The 16,167-nt window shown below is 37.2% G+C and overlaps 1 protein-coding gene across 19 annotated transcripts in view; it reads right to left on the bottom strand.

Annotated features, from left to right (window-relative positions):
* Nucleotides 1-15,853, bottom strand: part of LOC137237973 (modifier of mdg4-like) — a 222,395-nt gene extending 206,542 nt beyond the window's left edge. For 18 of the 19 annotated variants that reach the window (XR_010949068.1, XR_010949070.1, XR_010949067.1 and 15 more), the window contains exons 1-4: nucleotides 15,681-15,853; nucleotides 15,196-15,512; nucleotides 14,998-15,137; nucleotides 7,730-8,567 (exon numbers count right to left, since the gene is read on the bottom strand). Coding sequence is in view for 14 of the 19 variants with exons in the window: in XM_067762447.1 (XP_067618548.1) it covers nucleotides 7,730-8,567; nucleotides 14,998-15,137; nucleotides 15,196-15,409 (1,192 nt within the window). In the remaining 5 variants the exon portion in view is untranslated. The remainder of the gene's footprint in view (nucleotides 1-7,729; nucleotides 8,568-14,997; nucleotides 15,138-15,195; nucleotides 15,513-15,680) is intronic. The other variant, XM_067762456.1, reaches the window with a different exon arrangement.
* Nucleotides 15,854-16,167: the final 314 nt, after the last annotated feature.

Below are 16,167 nucleotides of genomic sequence, written 5' to 3'. Positions count from 1 at the left end.
AGCATAATGGTAAGTACTCCAGTATGACACAAGTGGACCACATGATCCAACGATTTTTGCAGGGGATGTAGCTGAAGAAATTTAATTTTTTTCAATAATTGTTTGCTTTTTGTAGCGACGCTCGAAAGTAGCTTCGTGTGCAGATCTTGAGGCGTAGAGAAATTGTAGCTATATGAAATACCTTGTACGCGTCTATAACGCGTAGCCTTGTGTACACCTTGCCTTAGTTGTACTGTATACACATGTGTATATAATTATATCTATAAACTGTTTTGTACGCTTTGACTAATTATTGTTCTTTTTTATTGACAGCAGAACAGGAAAACAGCAGCAAACTATTCAAAAAATCTTATTAAGGTAGTTCACAGTTGTGTGCATTTGCAGAGAAAACGTATCCCATAGCAAACAAAATGTCGGGAAAGGTGTCAAACTACACGTCTTGACCAAATAAAAAAATATCCTGGCCGGTCCGGTCCACCAGTGGTGTGGAATCAAATCTAAATGTGTGCAAAATTCCTTAGTATGTACACAAAATTTTTCTGTGTATAACAAAATTAACACAGCGCCATGAAAACTGCCAATTCCAACTGCAAATATTTCCAGACAGATAAAACCAAGTTTTAAATTTTGTATTGATTTCACAAATTTGCTTTTAAATTAAAAAAATTAGGGCAGTTCTGTTCTCTGTCTAGGAAGCGTAGTAAACACAAAATATTCCACGTTAGACCAAAAATACAACAATCAGAGAACGCACCACTTATGCAAGAAATATCTGTTAGATTTGACCCTCCATTAAGCGCCGAAATTTATAGCGTTTTCTATTCCGAAATAAATTGTTGCTAAATAAATGATAAAGCGTTAATTGAGTTACTTCTACCCCAGAAAATTTTCAACATTTATAGTGCATGCAAAGAACATAAATGGCTCCCCGTGTATCAGCTGATTTTCAATAATAAAAATTCATTAGCAATTATTGCTTATATAAAATAAATAAAGAAATATGCAGACGACACATTTGCTACAATTAAGGAAACGGACAAAAAAGGATACTGAAAACCCTCAATAACCAACATACAAAAATCAAATTTACTTGGGAAGAAAGTACAAAGTTGGTGTTTTTGGACAATCAACTCCACAGATTCAACAATGGCTTAAAAGCCAACTGGTACGCCAAATCTGGAGCCTCGTCCAGGATGATTAATTTCAACTGGACTCATCCCTGGACTCAAAAAAGGAACACTGCGTTGAACCTGATTGAAAAAATTTATAATATCAAAAAAAAGATTCAAAACTATTTTTTGCTAACTTATAGCTTATTATTCTAGTATACGCCCTTTAAATTTGTTTAATATCTAAGTTGCCGTGGTCTTTAACCGATCCGAACCGTCAATTTTTACTAGAAATATTTTTTGCTGTAAGGAAAATATGTGTACACAATTTCATTACGATATGTTAATTTTTCTTCGAGTTATGACTCCCGAATAATACAAAATTGCTTAGTCATAAAAGGGGTGGTGCCACACCCGTTTTCAAAAATTTTAGTGTTTTCCAATTTAATGTTATAATTCAATTTAGAAAGTAAAATTCTCTTGATACAAAGCTCTTTTTCGCTAAGATATAGCTTATTATATTCGTCTACGGCCATTTTAGAAATCTTTTTTATAAAAGCGGGCGTGGTCTTTAACCGATCTCGTCCATTTTTTCTAGAAATATTTCTTCCTATAGGCAGGGCCGGTTCAATAGGCCCTAGGCGAGTTATTATTGCGGCCCCTTTCTCCCGTATTTATAGAAAGAAATTGGAGATCAGAAATATTAAATTCAAACAATAAATAAAAAAATATGTATTTTGCATATTAAATATATTTCTTTTCAACAAAAGAAAGAAAATATACCACAAAAGTATTTTTAATTATCTTAGAGTTTACTAAAACTTCATTTTCCGCGCCTTCAACTCAGAGAAAGTTGATATAATTTTACTAATTTTTGCGCAATTTCCTCCTCTATTGATAGCAATGCTAAACCGACAAGCCTTTTTTGAGTCATGGCCGAACGCCAGGCCAGTACGTTTTGATTAATTTCAGTTTCGAAAAGCTATGCTCGCTACTCGCAACCGACATTTGTGTCGTCAACAAAATACTAAATTGGTCATGAGACCAGACTAGTTGTGTTGTAAAATATAACTAAGGTGAAAATTAATTTTTTTTAATGAAACTAAATATAGGGCCCCTACAAAATTTTTTTTTTTTTTGCAAAAAGGATTTTTAATACAAGTGTTTATCGAGTTTGGTGCCCCCTAGAACTTGGTGTCATAGGCGGTCGCGTAGCTCGCGTATATGGTAGAGCCGGCCCTGCCTATAGGGAAAATTTGTGTACCCAATTTTATTAAGATCCGTTAATTTTTCTTCGAGTTATGGCTCCCGAAACAGAAAATTGCTTAGTCATAAAACGGGCGGTCCACGCCCATTTTTATAAATTTGAAGTTTTTCCTATTTATTGCTATAAATCCACTTGGGAAATGAAATAGCATTGATATAAGCTGTTTTTTGCAAATATATAGCCTATTTTATTCGTCCGCGACCCTTTTAAAAATCTTTTTTTATAAAAGTGGGCGTGGTCCTTAACCGATTTCGTTAAGTTTACTTCAAAGCATTCCTTATAGTAACGACAGGTTTAACGATTTTTGCTTTATGATTAATAATATTTGTTAATTGATTTTATCACAAATGGGCGGTGCCGCGCCCATTTTAATTTTTTTTTCAAATTTTTATCAAGAGTCCCTATATCAGTCCACATGTCAAATTTCAACATTCTAGGTGCATTATTCACTAAATAATCAGGTTTTTTGTGTTTTCCAAAATGTTATATATATATAAAGTGGGCGTGGTTATCATCCGATCATTTTCAATACCAATTTATTCTGGGTCCAGATAAGCTCGTGTAGTAAATTAGGTGAAGATATCTCAATATTTACTCAAGTTATCGTGTTAACGGACAGATGGACATGGCTCAATTAAATTTTTTTTCGATACTGATGATTTTGATATATGGAAGTCTATATATATCTCGTTTCCTTTATACCTGTACAACCAACCGCTGTGTATAAAAAAGGAACAACACAACGTTATTTATGAAATTGAATGTAATGGTAAAGAAGGCTAAAATTGCAGTTATGCACCGACGTGTGTAATGTACGTACACACGTTTGAGCGAAATGTATGCCCGTAGTGGCAACGAAGAAATGTTGCCATTGACCTGTTTGAATGCATGCTTATGGAAACATCAACTTTTTCTATTTTAATTTTTGATGATGTAAAAGGCTGGAATTAATATTAAATAAATATAAATAGGTTACATATTTATAATCTGCCCTTCTACATAATTATTTCCACAATATTTCAAACTTTAATTGGGTGTTTTTGCATAAATACTGCAAACCGTCAAAACTTAGCGCGCAAAAGTTTACTAGGAAACTCTGTCTAGTGAGAGAGCGATCAGCTGACACGTTCTTACGGAAAAAATCAAAATTGTTTTGATTTCTACGTTCCGGGCTACGTACGTACGGGCGTTGCACGTCGTTGAGTTTTCGTTTACATTACACATTCATAAGATAGGTCATGTCAGCAGACACGTTTTTTGTACGTACGTTCCGTGGGTAAACTTCTTTTCCCGAAGAGAAACTGCCATTAAATAAAAAATGAGTATTTGATGCTTTAAAAATATTAACAAAACTGCCGCGCATAGAAAATTGTTGCTTTTTAAATGAAAAAATCCATTGAAGCTTCCTACATACAAAGACAAAATACATTTGTGAAAAATTTCCTACGGAACGTGCTCGACCGTTTCCTCCTCCAACCCGCATTTCCTACATCTGCTATCACTGAACAATCCTAATTTAAAGACATGTGACTCCAGAAGGCAGTGTCCAGCCAGAATACCCATCATGGGTCTACAGTCCTCTGTTTTTGATGATAGAAGCAACTTTGTTAGTTTAAGGTTGTAAGAGCTACACATAATCTTCGACACTTTACAGCCCCGCGCTTGAACCCACGCCTTTCCTGTTTGGTCGATCATGTGAAACTCTCGCCTTCGCTTAATCTCGCCCATTCTAATTGGGACGTCTACGGAGCAAGCTTCAAAGGATGCCACTTTTTTAGCTAGCTCATCTGCTTTTCATTCCCATATGCCCTGGGACCCAATATAGATGTATGTAACCCGGCCTATGAAAAGGTGGCTTATGACTCAAAAAGAAATTGTGAGAAACAGCTGTCACGTATATTTCTCCCGATTCTCTCCAGAGACTGCCTGCACTCTGACACACATTTAGATGCTGTACTATGCGGGATTATTGCCTTAATTGCTGCTTGACTGTCAATATAAAAGTTAAGCCTAAGCGTCGATATACATATTTCACATTTGGCGAATAATATGAAATATAAAATGTATAATTTTACTTACCCCCATATTCATACAAAATTAAAAAAAAGAGTTTATAATGCTTAAGAGCTTCATAAAACTTTTTTATGAATAAGGGGGTTAGTTTCCAACATTCTTGTAAAACTTAATACTTTGTGCTTGCAAAGTATTTGAGAAGCAATTACAATATCCCACGTGTACTGCCCTTTTTTACGATACTAATGGCGTTTCTTTTCTTGAAAGTGTTACACCACACTTTTAAATCGGATTATTCTGCGAAAAGGTAATAGGGTAACATTATTTTAGAATAGAAAACGCCATAAGGTATGTGCTGATACCTGTACTTTTGCTTTCAATTACTTTTTGCCCGTTTGATATTCAAATTTTCTGAAAATTTAAAATTAGTCTCAATAGTATTTTTTTACACAATTCATTTACGCATTTTTTTTTTTTAATTAACAAAAAAATTAAGTAGCTGTTAAACAAATTTGACTTACTGTTGTTTTGTTGATTTTCCGACAGGGTGGATAAATGATGTATATTGGAACGATTTTCCGTCATACAGTGCATTCGTTCTTGAAAATCGACCCTGATGATGGCACAATGCCGAAACCGCTCGTAACCAAATTCGACAAGGTATGATGAAAAATCGTTCCAATATACATAATTTAACAAATGTATTAAAAATTAGTGGATGTTATTAATATGCACTGATTCCTTTCAGACAGTGGCGATGTAAGTACTCTAAGCCAAGGCGTTTTGGTATAACCAGAGAGAATAGCAATAATAAGAGACGCCAGTTTTTGCGAAATTCATTTGTAATGTACCACTTTGGGGTAACTTTAAATTGAATGTACACATTTTCGTTTGTTTCAAGGGATTTTATTAATTTAACAATTGATCATCTTTCCAACAATCACAATATATATGACACGGCCTATGAAAAGGTGGCTTATGACTCAAAAAAACACAGCTGTTTCTCCCAATTTCTTTTGAGTCTAAGCCACCTTTTCATAGCCCGGGTCACATATATTAATATAAACTTCTTAAAAATGTGTAGAAGGTAATTTTCTAATACCGGCCAAGTTGGTACATTACAAATAAATATAAGTACGAACTGATAACTCTTATTATTACTATCCTCTCTCTGATATTACAAAGTCAGTTAATCGAAACCAAGGCGAATTTAGTACCAGGTGGTATTATCCCAACAGCTTTTGCTCTTATTTTATTTTACATACAACGCCTTGTACAACAATATGTCAGTTAATCGAAATCAATTTTTGTTTGAATTGACATTCTTCTGCACGATGAATTCGCTTTGCCATCACCAAGGCGAATTCATTGCAGATCGTGTTATCCCATCAGCTGATTGCTTCTTCTTAATAATTTTCCATACAGCGGCTTGTACTACATGTCAGTTAATCGGAATCAATGAAAATTTTCTTTTGACTTGACATTCTTCCGCATGGCGAATTGGTTGAATTCGCTTTGCCACCACCAAGTATAGATGAGCCTTGGTCATCACCTTGTATGGATTCGCCTTGTTGTCAAGCAAGGCAGGTGGTGGCAAAGCGAATTCAACCAATTCGCCGTGCAGAAGAATGTCAAGCAAAAAGAAAATGTTCATTGATTTCGATTAACTGACATAGTTGTACAAGGCTTTGTATGGAAAATTATCAAGAAGAAGCAATCAGCTGTTGGTACTGAATTCGCCTTGTCATCATCTTATATAGATTAGCCTTGACTTATAAAGTACTGAACAAAAAAATTATAAAATACAAAGAAACTAGATTTTTTTAAGGAAATGATGTATCGACGACGCCCTATACGAAAAGTAGCCCCTTTAAATATTTTTTGGCAAAGAAATGCTATGTAATAAAAAGTCTAATTAAGGGGTCGACTGCTAATACGCTGCCAAAAATATCGAGAGGTGTCAAAAGACGCGTATTGACCTCGACAATGATCCGAAGGCGGTAAAGAAAAATTTTATATGTCTGGAGATATTTGCAGTTGAAGGTGGCGATTTTCACGTGGTTGTCGTACCCACAAAAAAAAAAATTGTGAACAAGTGTTTTTCGAGGATACTGTTTTGGTCTCCGAACCGGTGTTGGACCCACCCAGGGTAATTTTTTATAAGCGCGGCCAAAGGCCACCAATACAGAAAGGTGTTATGCGCAAAAATACTCTAAATCTCACCCCCCGGTTTCGGAGGGACCCGTGGGTCATTTTTCGGTTTCGTTAATATTATTTGAACGAGTTAAAATTTTTATTTTCCGCCTTCGGATTGTTAATACTGATGTCAAGGCGCGTCGTTTGACACCTCTCTCAATATTTTTGGTAGCGTATTAGCAGTCGACCCCTCAATTACACCCTTTTACCTTTTTGTTTTAGTAGTATGTGTTTGCATGGAGAATGCCCGAACATAGAACTCACGTATGAAATGTTTACTGCTTGCTCATCGCGGAGCCAGTAACAGTAGTGTATGGTTTCCCCATGTGCTTGCTTATCTGAATCGCTGTCGCAGCGCTCACAAAACATGCAGGTGAACGACAAATAGTCTTTTTCATTAGAAGCAATTTAGACAACAACAACAAATAGTCTTCCGAAGCTCTCGAGTACACCACTGATTTTACTAATATTACTAACAAGTATTTTAGCTTACCATTCGATTTCTCTTTTTCCTTTCCAACCACGATGAAAACTTAGCATAATTTTTTTTTTGAACACATTATTGTCACTTTCGTTTGTTTTCACTAAAAATACCAAACCACGGGTGCGTCGAGGCAAGTAATTAGAATTAGGCTATATATCAGCTCGCATATTGTCACAAATTCACATTGTGTTATTTTTAAAAATTCGCCACTTGTTAAACACAATGAACCGAAGAAAAAACGACCGCTGCATTGTCCGACAAAGTTAGCAGAATGCACTTAAACGAACGATACGCGCAAAATGTAAAAATATAAATTTATATACCTACATATACTGGTTATTTACGTGTTCTACAAATAAAGGTTTTGTTGGTGTAAGCACATCTTAACGAAGGCATATTTACAGTTCTTACATTTGACCAACCCTCTTTAAAATGTCTACACACAACGTGGAAGCAAGTGTAGCTGATGCATTAACTGAACACATTTCATCATCAATTTTAAATTTTTTGACAATAAATATCGTACAACGCTTCTTCATAAAAATTTTTAGGAATACAAATACAAATCGATGATTCAAATATAATTGACAGGCAGTTTATATTTCAGTTACACATGCACCACATTCTTAAGGCTAAAAAAAATGTAAGTATTCAACAAACCTTGTGCGTCACTATTCGCCTGATCAGCTGCATCCACGTACGATGTGTCTGTAAATGATGATTGCTGCTGTTTTACTAACGCCTTAGATGTTGTTGCACTCGTACCACCTGTGCCAGCACCACTTTGTTGTACCGTTGTCGCACCACCAGCTTCGTCATTTTCAGTAAAATAACTTTCATCATAACGTAATTCACCATAAGAATCATCTTCTACATATGTTGTCTCATTTTCACCTCCTTCAACATCACCCGCATCATCTGCATAATCAGGTTCTGACTTTGTGGGTAATTCAATTGGCAAGTCTATATATTCGGAGTCACTTTGTTGGTGGTGTTGCTGCTGCTGTTGGTGAGCTTGCGCTTTTGTATCTGCTGTAGAGGCAGCAACAACAGCTGTTTGTACAGTTATTTGTTGGGGACCCGTCGCAGGCGCATCAGCCGTATCAAGTGGGTCAATTGTACTTTTGGTGCGTTTAATATGTGGCACAGTTACCATACTGCGCGCTGGTCTTTTATGCGAAACAACAGTAGTGGTAGTTGCGGTGGTGGTGCTTGCTATTTGCTGAGGTGCTATGTGAGTTTGACTTTGTTGAGTCTGTTGTTGCAGATGCTGAGTTTGAGATTGAGCAATGATTTGCTGTTGCGTTGGTGGTGGTGCTGCTGTTGTTTGTATAACAATCTGAGTCTGTTTATTATCATCTCCCGAATCATCAACTGATTCAATTTTAAATGAGCGAGATGTTGATGTTCGTTGACGGACGCGCGGTGAAGAAATTGGTTGAATTTGTGGTGTGGGTGTTGATGGCTCAGCTGGTGATTGCGAAGGTGGTGGATCGCTCTAAAAGTAAAAATAATTATAAATATTTAGTATATATATTTAAATAAAAAATGTTCAAATGGTAAAGCACACTTTTAATATTGCGTTTCTTGTTATTTTTTAGCGTTACCTTTGATATATGAAACCTGCTCTCTCCTCCGACTGCTGTGGGAATGATTTTTTAACCTCATGAATTTGGGGATCGGTAAATTTTAGCCCCCACTTACGACAGGAACCTCTAAATTTCTTAAAGGAAGATGAAGTGATACGGGTGGCGAGATGCCGAATGGACCTAATATAGAATTGCTAAAGGCCTCGCTTCCTGGATCATGTTATGATAATTGATGAATACGCTATGGCATATAAGAAAGTATTCCTGAAGGGACCTCAATTTAACAGGGAAATGTTAATTTTACAATTTTATTTATTTATTGGTTAGATGGGTAAATATATTTATTTATTTACTATATTAAAGTCAAAAGTCGGCGGCCACCGTGGTGTGATGGTAGCGTGCTCCGCCTGCCACACCGTATGCCCTGGGTTCGCACCCCGTGCAAAGTAACATAAAAATTTTAGAAATAAGGTTTTTCAATTAGAAGAAAAATTTTCTAAGCGGGGTCGCCCCTCGGTAGTGTTTGGCAAGCACTTCGAGTGTATTTCTGCCATGAAAAGCTTTCAGTGAAAATTCATCTGCCTTGCAGATGTCGTTCGGAGTCGGCATAAAACATGTAGGTCCCGTCCGGCCAATTTGTGGGGAAAATCAAGAGGAGCACGACGCAAATTGGAAGAGAAGCTCGGCTTTAGATCTCTTCGGAGGTCATCGCGCCTTACATTTTTTTTTATCGATCGACTACTGAGTAACTAATAATAAGAAAAGAAACAAGTGTAAAAACAAAATTTAAAATAAAAACAAAAATTATAAACAATAAAATTAATTAAGTTTATAGAACTTTAAAACTGGGTGGACTCTATGAAATGTGATTAGTTTACATTTGCAGCAGTTCAAACCTAGTATTTACTGTACACCATAATTGAAATGAGTGCAAATCGACATGAAGTAGATCCAAACGGGAAGAGTCAGAATGCAAGTATGTGCAGCATAGTTTTACATCATTTGCATATATTAGAGCACGGGAATGCGAAATAACCTTAGCTAAGTCATTTATGAAGAACCTAAATGGCTGCCCCGAGGCACACCAGAAGTTACTTCTATCAACTCAGAGAGACTGTTTTTGAACAGAACTCGCTAAGTTCTATTTACAAGATAGCTGCGAAGCCAAAGTAATAAATTCTTCGGAAAACCCAGTAAGTCAACTTTATTATGGGTTAAAAGCTCATGATTAAAAAATAAAAATAAATGTAAGGCGCGATAACCTCCGAAGAGATCTAAAGCCGAGCTTCTCTTCCAATTTGCGTCGGGCTCCTCTTGATTTTCCCTACAAATTGGCCGGACGGGACCAACATGTATTACCCGGAGCGCTTGCCAAACATTGCAGAGGGGCAACCCTGCTTAGAAAAATTGTCTTCTAATTGAAAACCCCTATTTCTAAAATTTTGATGTTACTTTGCCCGGGGTGTGAACCCAGGGCATACTCTGTGGTAGGCGGAGCACGCTACCATTGCACCACGGCGGCCGCCAAGCTCATGATTAACAGAGTCAAATGCTTTGCTGAAGTCATCGGTTCGCTTATTGGATAAGAATCCATCCATTCACTAGAGAAGTACATTCAAACAAGTTGGTTGTGGTTGATCTTCTACGCACAAAAACATGTTGGCTGAGTGATAATAAAGAACTACATATATATTGAATTTGGCAGGTGATGATCTTTTCAAACATTTTTGGTATAGCCCAAAGTTTAGCTATGCCCCTGTAGTTCTCAATCTTGGACCTACCACCTTTCTTATGTAAGGGAATAATAAATGATTGCTTCCAAATTGAAGGTAATAGGGAAGATTACAGAGATAGTGTAAATAATCAAGGATCTGCTTGGATAAATTGACAGCACAGAACTTTAGCACACACTAGGGACATCATCTGGACCCGGAGAAAGATTCGGTTTCAACTCAAGACATGTTTCCAAATATTTCGTAAAAAGTTTCTATCATAAACTGGTGAAGTCTAAAATCGGGTGATAACTATAAAAGTTGCACTCATATTAGTCTGCAAAGGGTGATTCTATTTTTAGACAAAAATTTGCCATATAAACATATCTTAGTCGTTTAGATACAATTTAACATCTTTTTTTACAAAAATCGTTTCGATTTAAATTTTAATCTCACGTCAGTTTTAAACATATATGTAATACTCCTATATTGCTAATAGAAAATACTCTCAATGTGTTTTGAATTCGAAATCAAAACAAGACAGTCTATAAAATTTTTGTGATTGTAGCAGCTAAGTGTGACAAGAAAAAATTGAAATTTAGGTACATTCCATAGCGGAACGATACAAGGTGGCAGCATGGTGACATACCTACAACAATAAATAAAAATTTCATATACTTTGTTTTTGTAAATTCGATGGACAAATGTCAAAATCGTACTGCGCCGTATTTTGATGTATCAAATCAAATAAAAAAAGCTTAAAATCAGCTGTCCCATGCTGCCACCTTGTATCGTTGCGCCATGGTACATTCGATTATTGAATACAAAAACAAAAACGCTTATACAGCAATATATCGGCACTCTGATGTTTGGGAATGAACCTAGCCTTTTGTAGCAATATAGGAGTATTACATATATGGTTTTCAACATATGGGAGTGACCAAGACGTCAACTCTGCTCAATGCTGATAACAAGGTAATTTAAAAATTCTTTAAAATCCTTCAAATAAAGCTAGGCAGGTGAAATCATTATTACAAAATGGAGTCGCATTTGAAAATATGTACTCGCCCTAATAAATTTAATGTTTGCTTCTTTACATATCTGCAGCATTAGTTCACCAGTATATTTTTAATAAAATACCACATAAATGCCTTGCTGAAATATCAAGTAATCTGCAGTGAAACGCCTAAGGTCTGTATTTCCTTTTTTTGGTAGGTTTATTTTCAATTTCTGATTGGGAATAGGAAAGTTTTATAGCGTTTTCTTTTCTGGCTACAGTGTTACGCTTTGTGTACGCCGCGCAAGTATTCTAAAAAACAGGCAACGCCTTTACGGGGTATTTCGTTCTTTTGTGAAAATTGTTGCCTGCTCGCAACAGAAAAGCGTTACACTTCTACCCTGTATAAAATGGCGGTGTGGCAGTGCAACACTGTGAAACTCTCCATTCGCTCTTGAGTTCCACATATACTCTGTTAATATGAGTGCACAGATCACATACCAGATTGCGCATTCACGAGTTCAAAATTGCTTCGTTCTGCGCAACTACGTCACAGTTGACTGAGCGAATGAAAGAGAGAAGAAACAAGAGCTAAAGGAAAATGACGTAGGAATTGCCCATAAAAAAGATCTAATATCTACATGCGCAATCTTCTTGTGTGATTTGTGATATGAGTGAATATGGTGAGATGAAATGTTCTTTGTATGCACTATAAATGTTGACAATTTTCTGGGGTAGGAGTAACACTATTAAGGCTTTACCATTTACTTAGGCAACAATTTATTTCAGAAAAGAAAACGCCATTAGTCAACGCAACTGAATAGATGGATCTTCACATCCCAGCGGGTTAGGGGACTTAAAATATACCCGCAGCAGGTATGCCTGTCGTAAGAGGCGACTAAAATACCAAATTGATTCAAAGAGTTGCCAGTGCAATATACAGCTTGTCCAATTGTCAACCTCACCTAACCGTGGCGGATCCTGTTTCTTTAACAGCCAAGGACTGGTAACCCATGTTCCTTATGGATCTAGGGTGTGGGAGGTCAGGATGCCCTAGGTTTCATGTGGTCACACCAAATCGTTACCAAATGGTCGGGCTACCTTAATGGTGCTTGTCAATATCGATATAACTCCAATATTTATCTATGTAAACGAAGCGTTTAGATGTTGTTGTTGTAGCGATGTTGACGGTTCTTTGCCACATGCAGATCCGGTAACATGCACCATTAATGTACTAGCCCGACCATCTCGGGAACGATTTAGTATGACCACATGAAACCTTCGAGGCCATCACGCCCTCCCACAATGAAACAGGATTCGCCACGGGTAGTTGAGGTTGACAATAGGGTTGGAGAAGCTATATATTGCGCTGTCAACCAACGCCTTGAATGATTTAGGTATTTTAGTCGCCTCTTACGACAGGCATACCTACAGCGGGCATATTCTAAGCCCCAACCCTCTAAGGGGAGCGTTTAGAGGTAGGTTCATTGAGTAAAAAATGGTAGTTGCCGTAAATATATAAAGCGGAAGAGCAACGATGCTTCAACAAATCAGTGCCTATAAAAATTCATTGATGACAAAAACGAAATATGTGAAATATGTGTTTTAAACAGCTCTGGCCGACACTGGAAACGTTTTGACAAACATAAAATAGATATGGTTCCGATTTTATCTATACATCTGCCTCTCCCTTTTCAACCTTTCTTATTTCCTCTCCACCCTGTATTTTCTAGTTTACCTTAATCGGCCCATTGAACTACCCTATCCGTTTCATCCTTCCGCTTCCCGTTTTTTCTCTTCCTGCAAGTCTAATTATCACATTACACTTACTCTTATCATGCTGACCTGAACCTTCTGCGCAAATCTTCCAATGAAACAATCGCCATACTCAGTGACAGTCAGGTCGCTCCCCAGCGGGTCAGAATATACCCGCGGTAGGTATGCCTGTCGTAAGAGGCGACTAAAATACCAGATTTAAGGGGCTGTGTAGCGCAACCCTTCAGGTTGCCAGCGCAATATATAGCTTCTCTAAACCCAATTGTCAACCTCACCTATCCGCGGCGATTCCTGTTTCACTAACGGACGAGGCTCTGGCGACCCCAAGCTCCTCATGGAAATTGGGGGTGGGGAGGAAGGAAATGGCCTGAAAGTTTAATGTGGCCACATAAATCGTTCCCGAGATGTCGGGCTAGCACCTTAATGGTGCTGTGGTACCGGAGCGTACCGGATCTGTATCCGGCAAAGGACCATCACATCGATAACACTCCCCAAAGCCTTCAGGGAGCAACCTTATCGCTACAACACCAACACCAACATCAACACCAACAACAACAACAGTCAGGTCGACCACAAGGCTGTCTCTGCGATTGAATCAACACTGGTTCTTGAGTGCGTTTAAAAGCTAAATCTACTAGTACACAACGAACTACTGTCGGCCTGGGGTCCCGCAGGAAATTAGGGGGTATTTATTAATAGAAGAGAGGGGAAAAGAGGGAATAACACTTTCTTTATCGTTAATACAACAACAGGAAAGAACACTGGCGCAATATGCCAGGCCTGAGACAATCTAAATAAACTATATGCTATTGTTTATAAAGTTATATAAAAGTAAATATAATAACGAACATGTCAAAGAAAAAATCATGAGAATCGGTTAATTTTTGACAAAGTTATCGACAGTTTGAAAAAATAGGTGAATAAAATATCGACTGCATTTTATGGAATTGAATTGCCGATAAATACGAAAAAAATTTTTTTGAGTAAAAAAACACGTGTTTCATTATTTTGACCAAAGAACAAGATATTAAAATTTCATCGAAATCAAAAATTATGTCCTGCGCGGACCGGGTCTTGAAATGGAATGAGCCTACCGAATTACCAACCAGTACAAGTAAATACGGTAATAGTGCAGTTTACGGTACCCACCGAAATTTGGGCCAAAATTTTCGAGTGAGGTATCAAAAGACGCGTATTCACGGATAGATCAAGAATCCGAAAGCGGAAGTTAACTTTTTTACCCGTTCAAAATATTAACGAAAAACAGAAAAAAGACCCGCGGGCCCCTCCGAAACCAGGGGTGGGATCCATAGTATTTTTGCGCAGAACACCTTTCTGCGTTGGTGGCCTTCTGCCGCGCTTATAAAAAATAACCCTGGGCTACGCCATGCCAAGTCCGGGTGTGTGGTATAACCGTGGCTACCGCCACGGTGATGCACAATTTTTTTTGTGGGTACGAACACAACAACCACATGGAAATCGCCAATTTCAACTGCAAATATCTCCGGACAGAGATAAAATTTTCCTTTTCCGCCTTCGGATTATTGTTCTCGAGATTAATACGCGTCTTTTGATACCTCACTCGAAAATCTTGGCCCAACTTTAGGGTGGGTACCGTAAACTGCACTACTACCGTAAATACAAATTGGCATTTTATTATTTTCTATTAGTCCTCCACGCTTTAATAATAAAGTTGGAAGTATCCTTCTATATAAGAAAAATATATTTTTCATCTTCCGGAGGATTTTAGTTTTTGTACAATAATGGAACATACAACCTACAGATGCCTTTTTAACAAAATAATCATGAATGGTGCTTTCCATTTACCTATACACATATAATATATATACTCACATCAGTTAATCCCTTTATTTGTAAAGCCTCTGCTGTACTGATGAACGCTGGTAGGGCTTCTTGTTTTACATTTACTTCACCACAATACATAAATTGTATTAGATCTTTCAAAGCCGAATGACTTACATCTTTCAAAAAGACTGCAAAAGGCAATAATAAATACTATACACTGCAACAAGGAAAATTTCTATTACTTACCAAAAGCATGTTGATTCGCCGGCATTTGGGTAAACATTTTCCGAAAATACGGCGAACAAACTGATAATACCAATCGATGCGCTTTCACGAATTGCCCCTCTGCCGCTAACGTGACATCCACCAAGTCGCCTCGACATAGCGACTCATGAAATCCAGCCGATAAATTGCTATTAAAATTATTCCAACACAGCGAAAATTGTTCGTCGTCCGCCATGTTGGCTGGGTGGAAAAAGTAGCGTACTCGTCAGTAACGAAGATATATTGCCTTGTTCACAAATCAATAAATTGTGTGTATCCACCAGCTATTGATGAAAATTCTGCAAAATTATGAACTTCATTAATATGCTTACTATTAATATAATTCAAATCTAAGAATTTCCTTCTACAAAAAAAAATTATTTTGGCAATTAAAACTGGGAAATTATTTTTGGGCTTTTATAAGCTTAGGGGCATTAGAGCCACTATAAAACATTATACACACTTACCACAGAAACTTTCAAGTTAATTATATCTTCTTATTTCATTTACTTCAGGATTTTTTCAAAAAGTTTAGTTGATGTTATATTAATTTCCTCTCAACTAAAAATTATTCGAAAATAGCGAAGCCACTGCAGAATCGCACACAATCCGTTTTCGTTCAAATCTACGAATGAAATCCAATTTCGACCAAACGCTTGGCTTGTGTGTATATGGAGAGTTTCGGTTTCCGTTAACGAAAATTTTAGAAGCAATGTTTTGATTGGCTGCTACAGATAGCAGGGTTGATTGTGTTGCTACCAGACTATACCCATTCACTACGTGCCATTAAAGCCACATTTACATAACTCTCGTTAGCACTTAAAAGCTTTTCCTTACTAGTAAGGCAAGTTGCACATGACGCTACGCGTCATGTTGTTGTTGTTGTTGTAGCAATGCTCGCCCCACCTAATAGCCGCGACCAATCACAAATTGTCATCAATATCCTCTAACGGG

The sequence above is a fragment of the Eurosta solidaginis genome, chromosome 1 (assembly GCF_040869045.1).
Source record: "Eurosta solidaginis isolate ZX-2024a chromosome 1, ASM4086904v1, whole genome shotgun sequence".
Classification (NCBI taxonomy): domain Eukaryota; kingdom Metazoa; phylum Arthropoda; class Insecta; order Diptera; family Tephritidae; genus Eurosta; species Eurosta solidaginis.
This window is presented reverse-complemented; position numbering and strand designations above follow the sequence as displayed.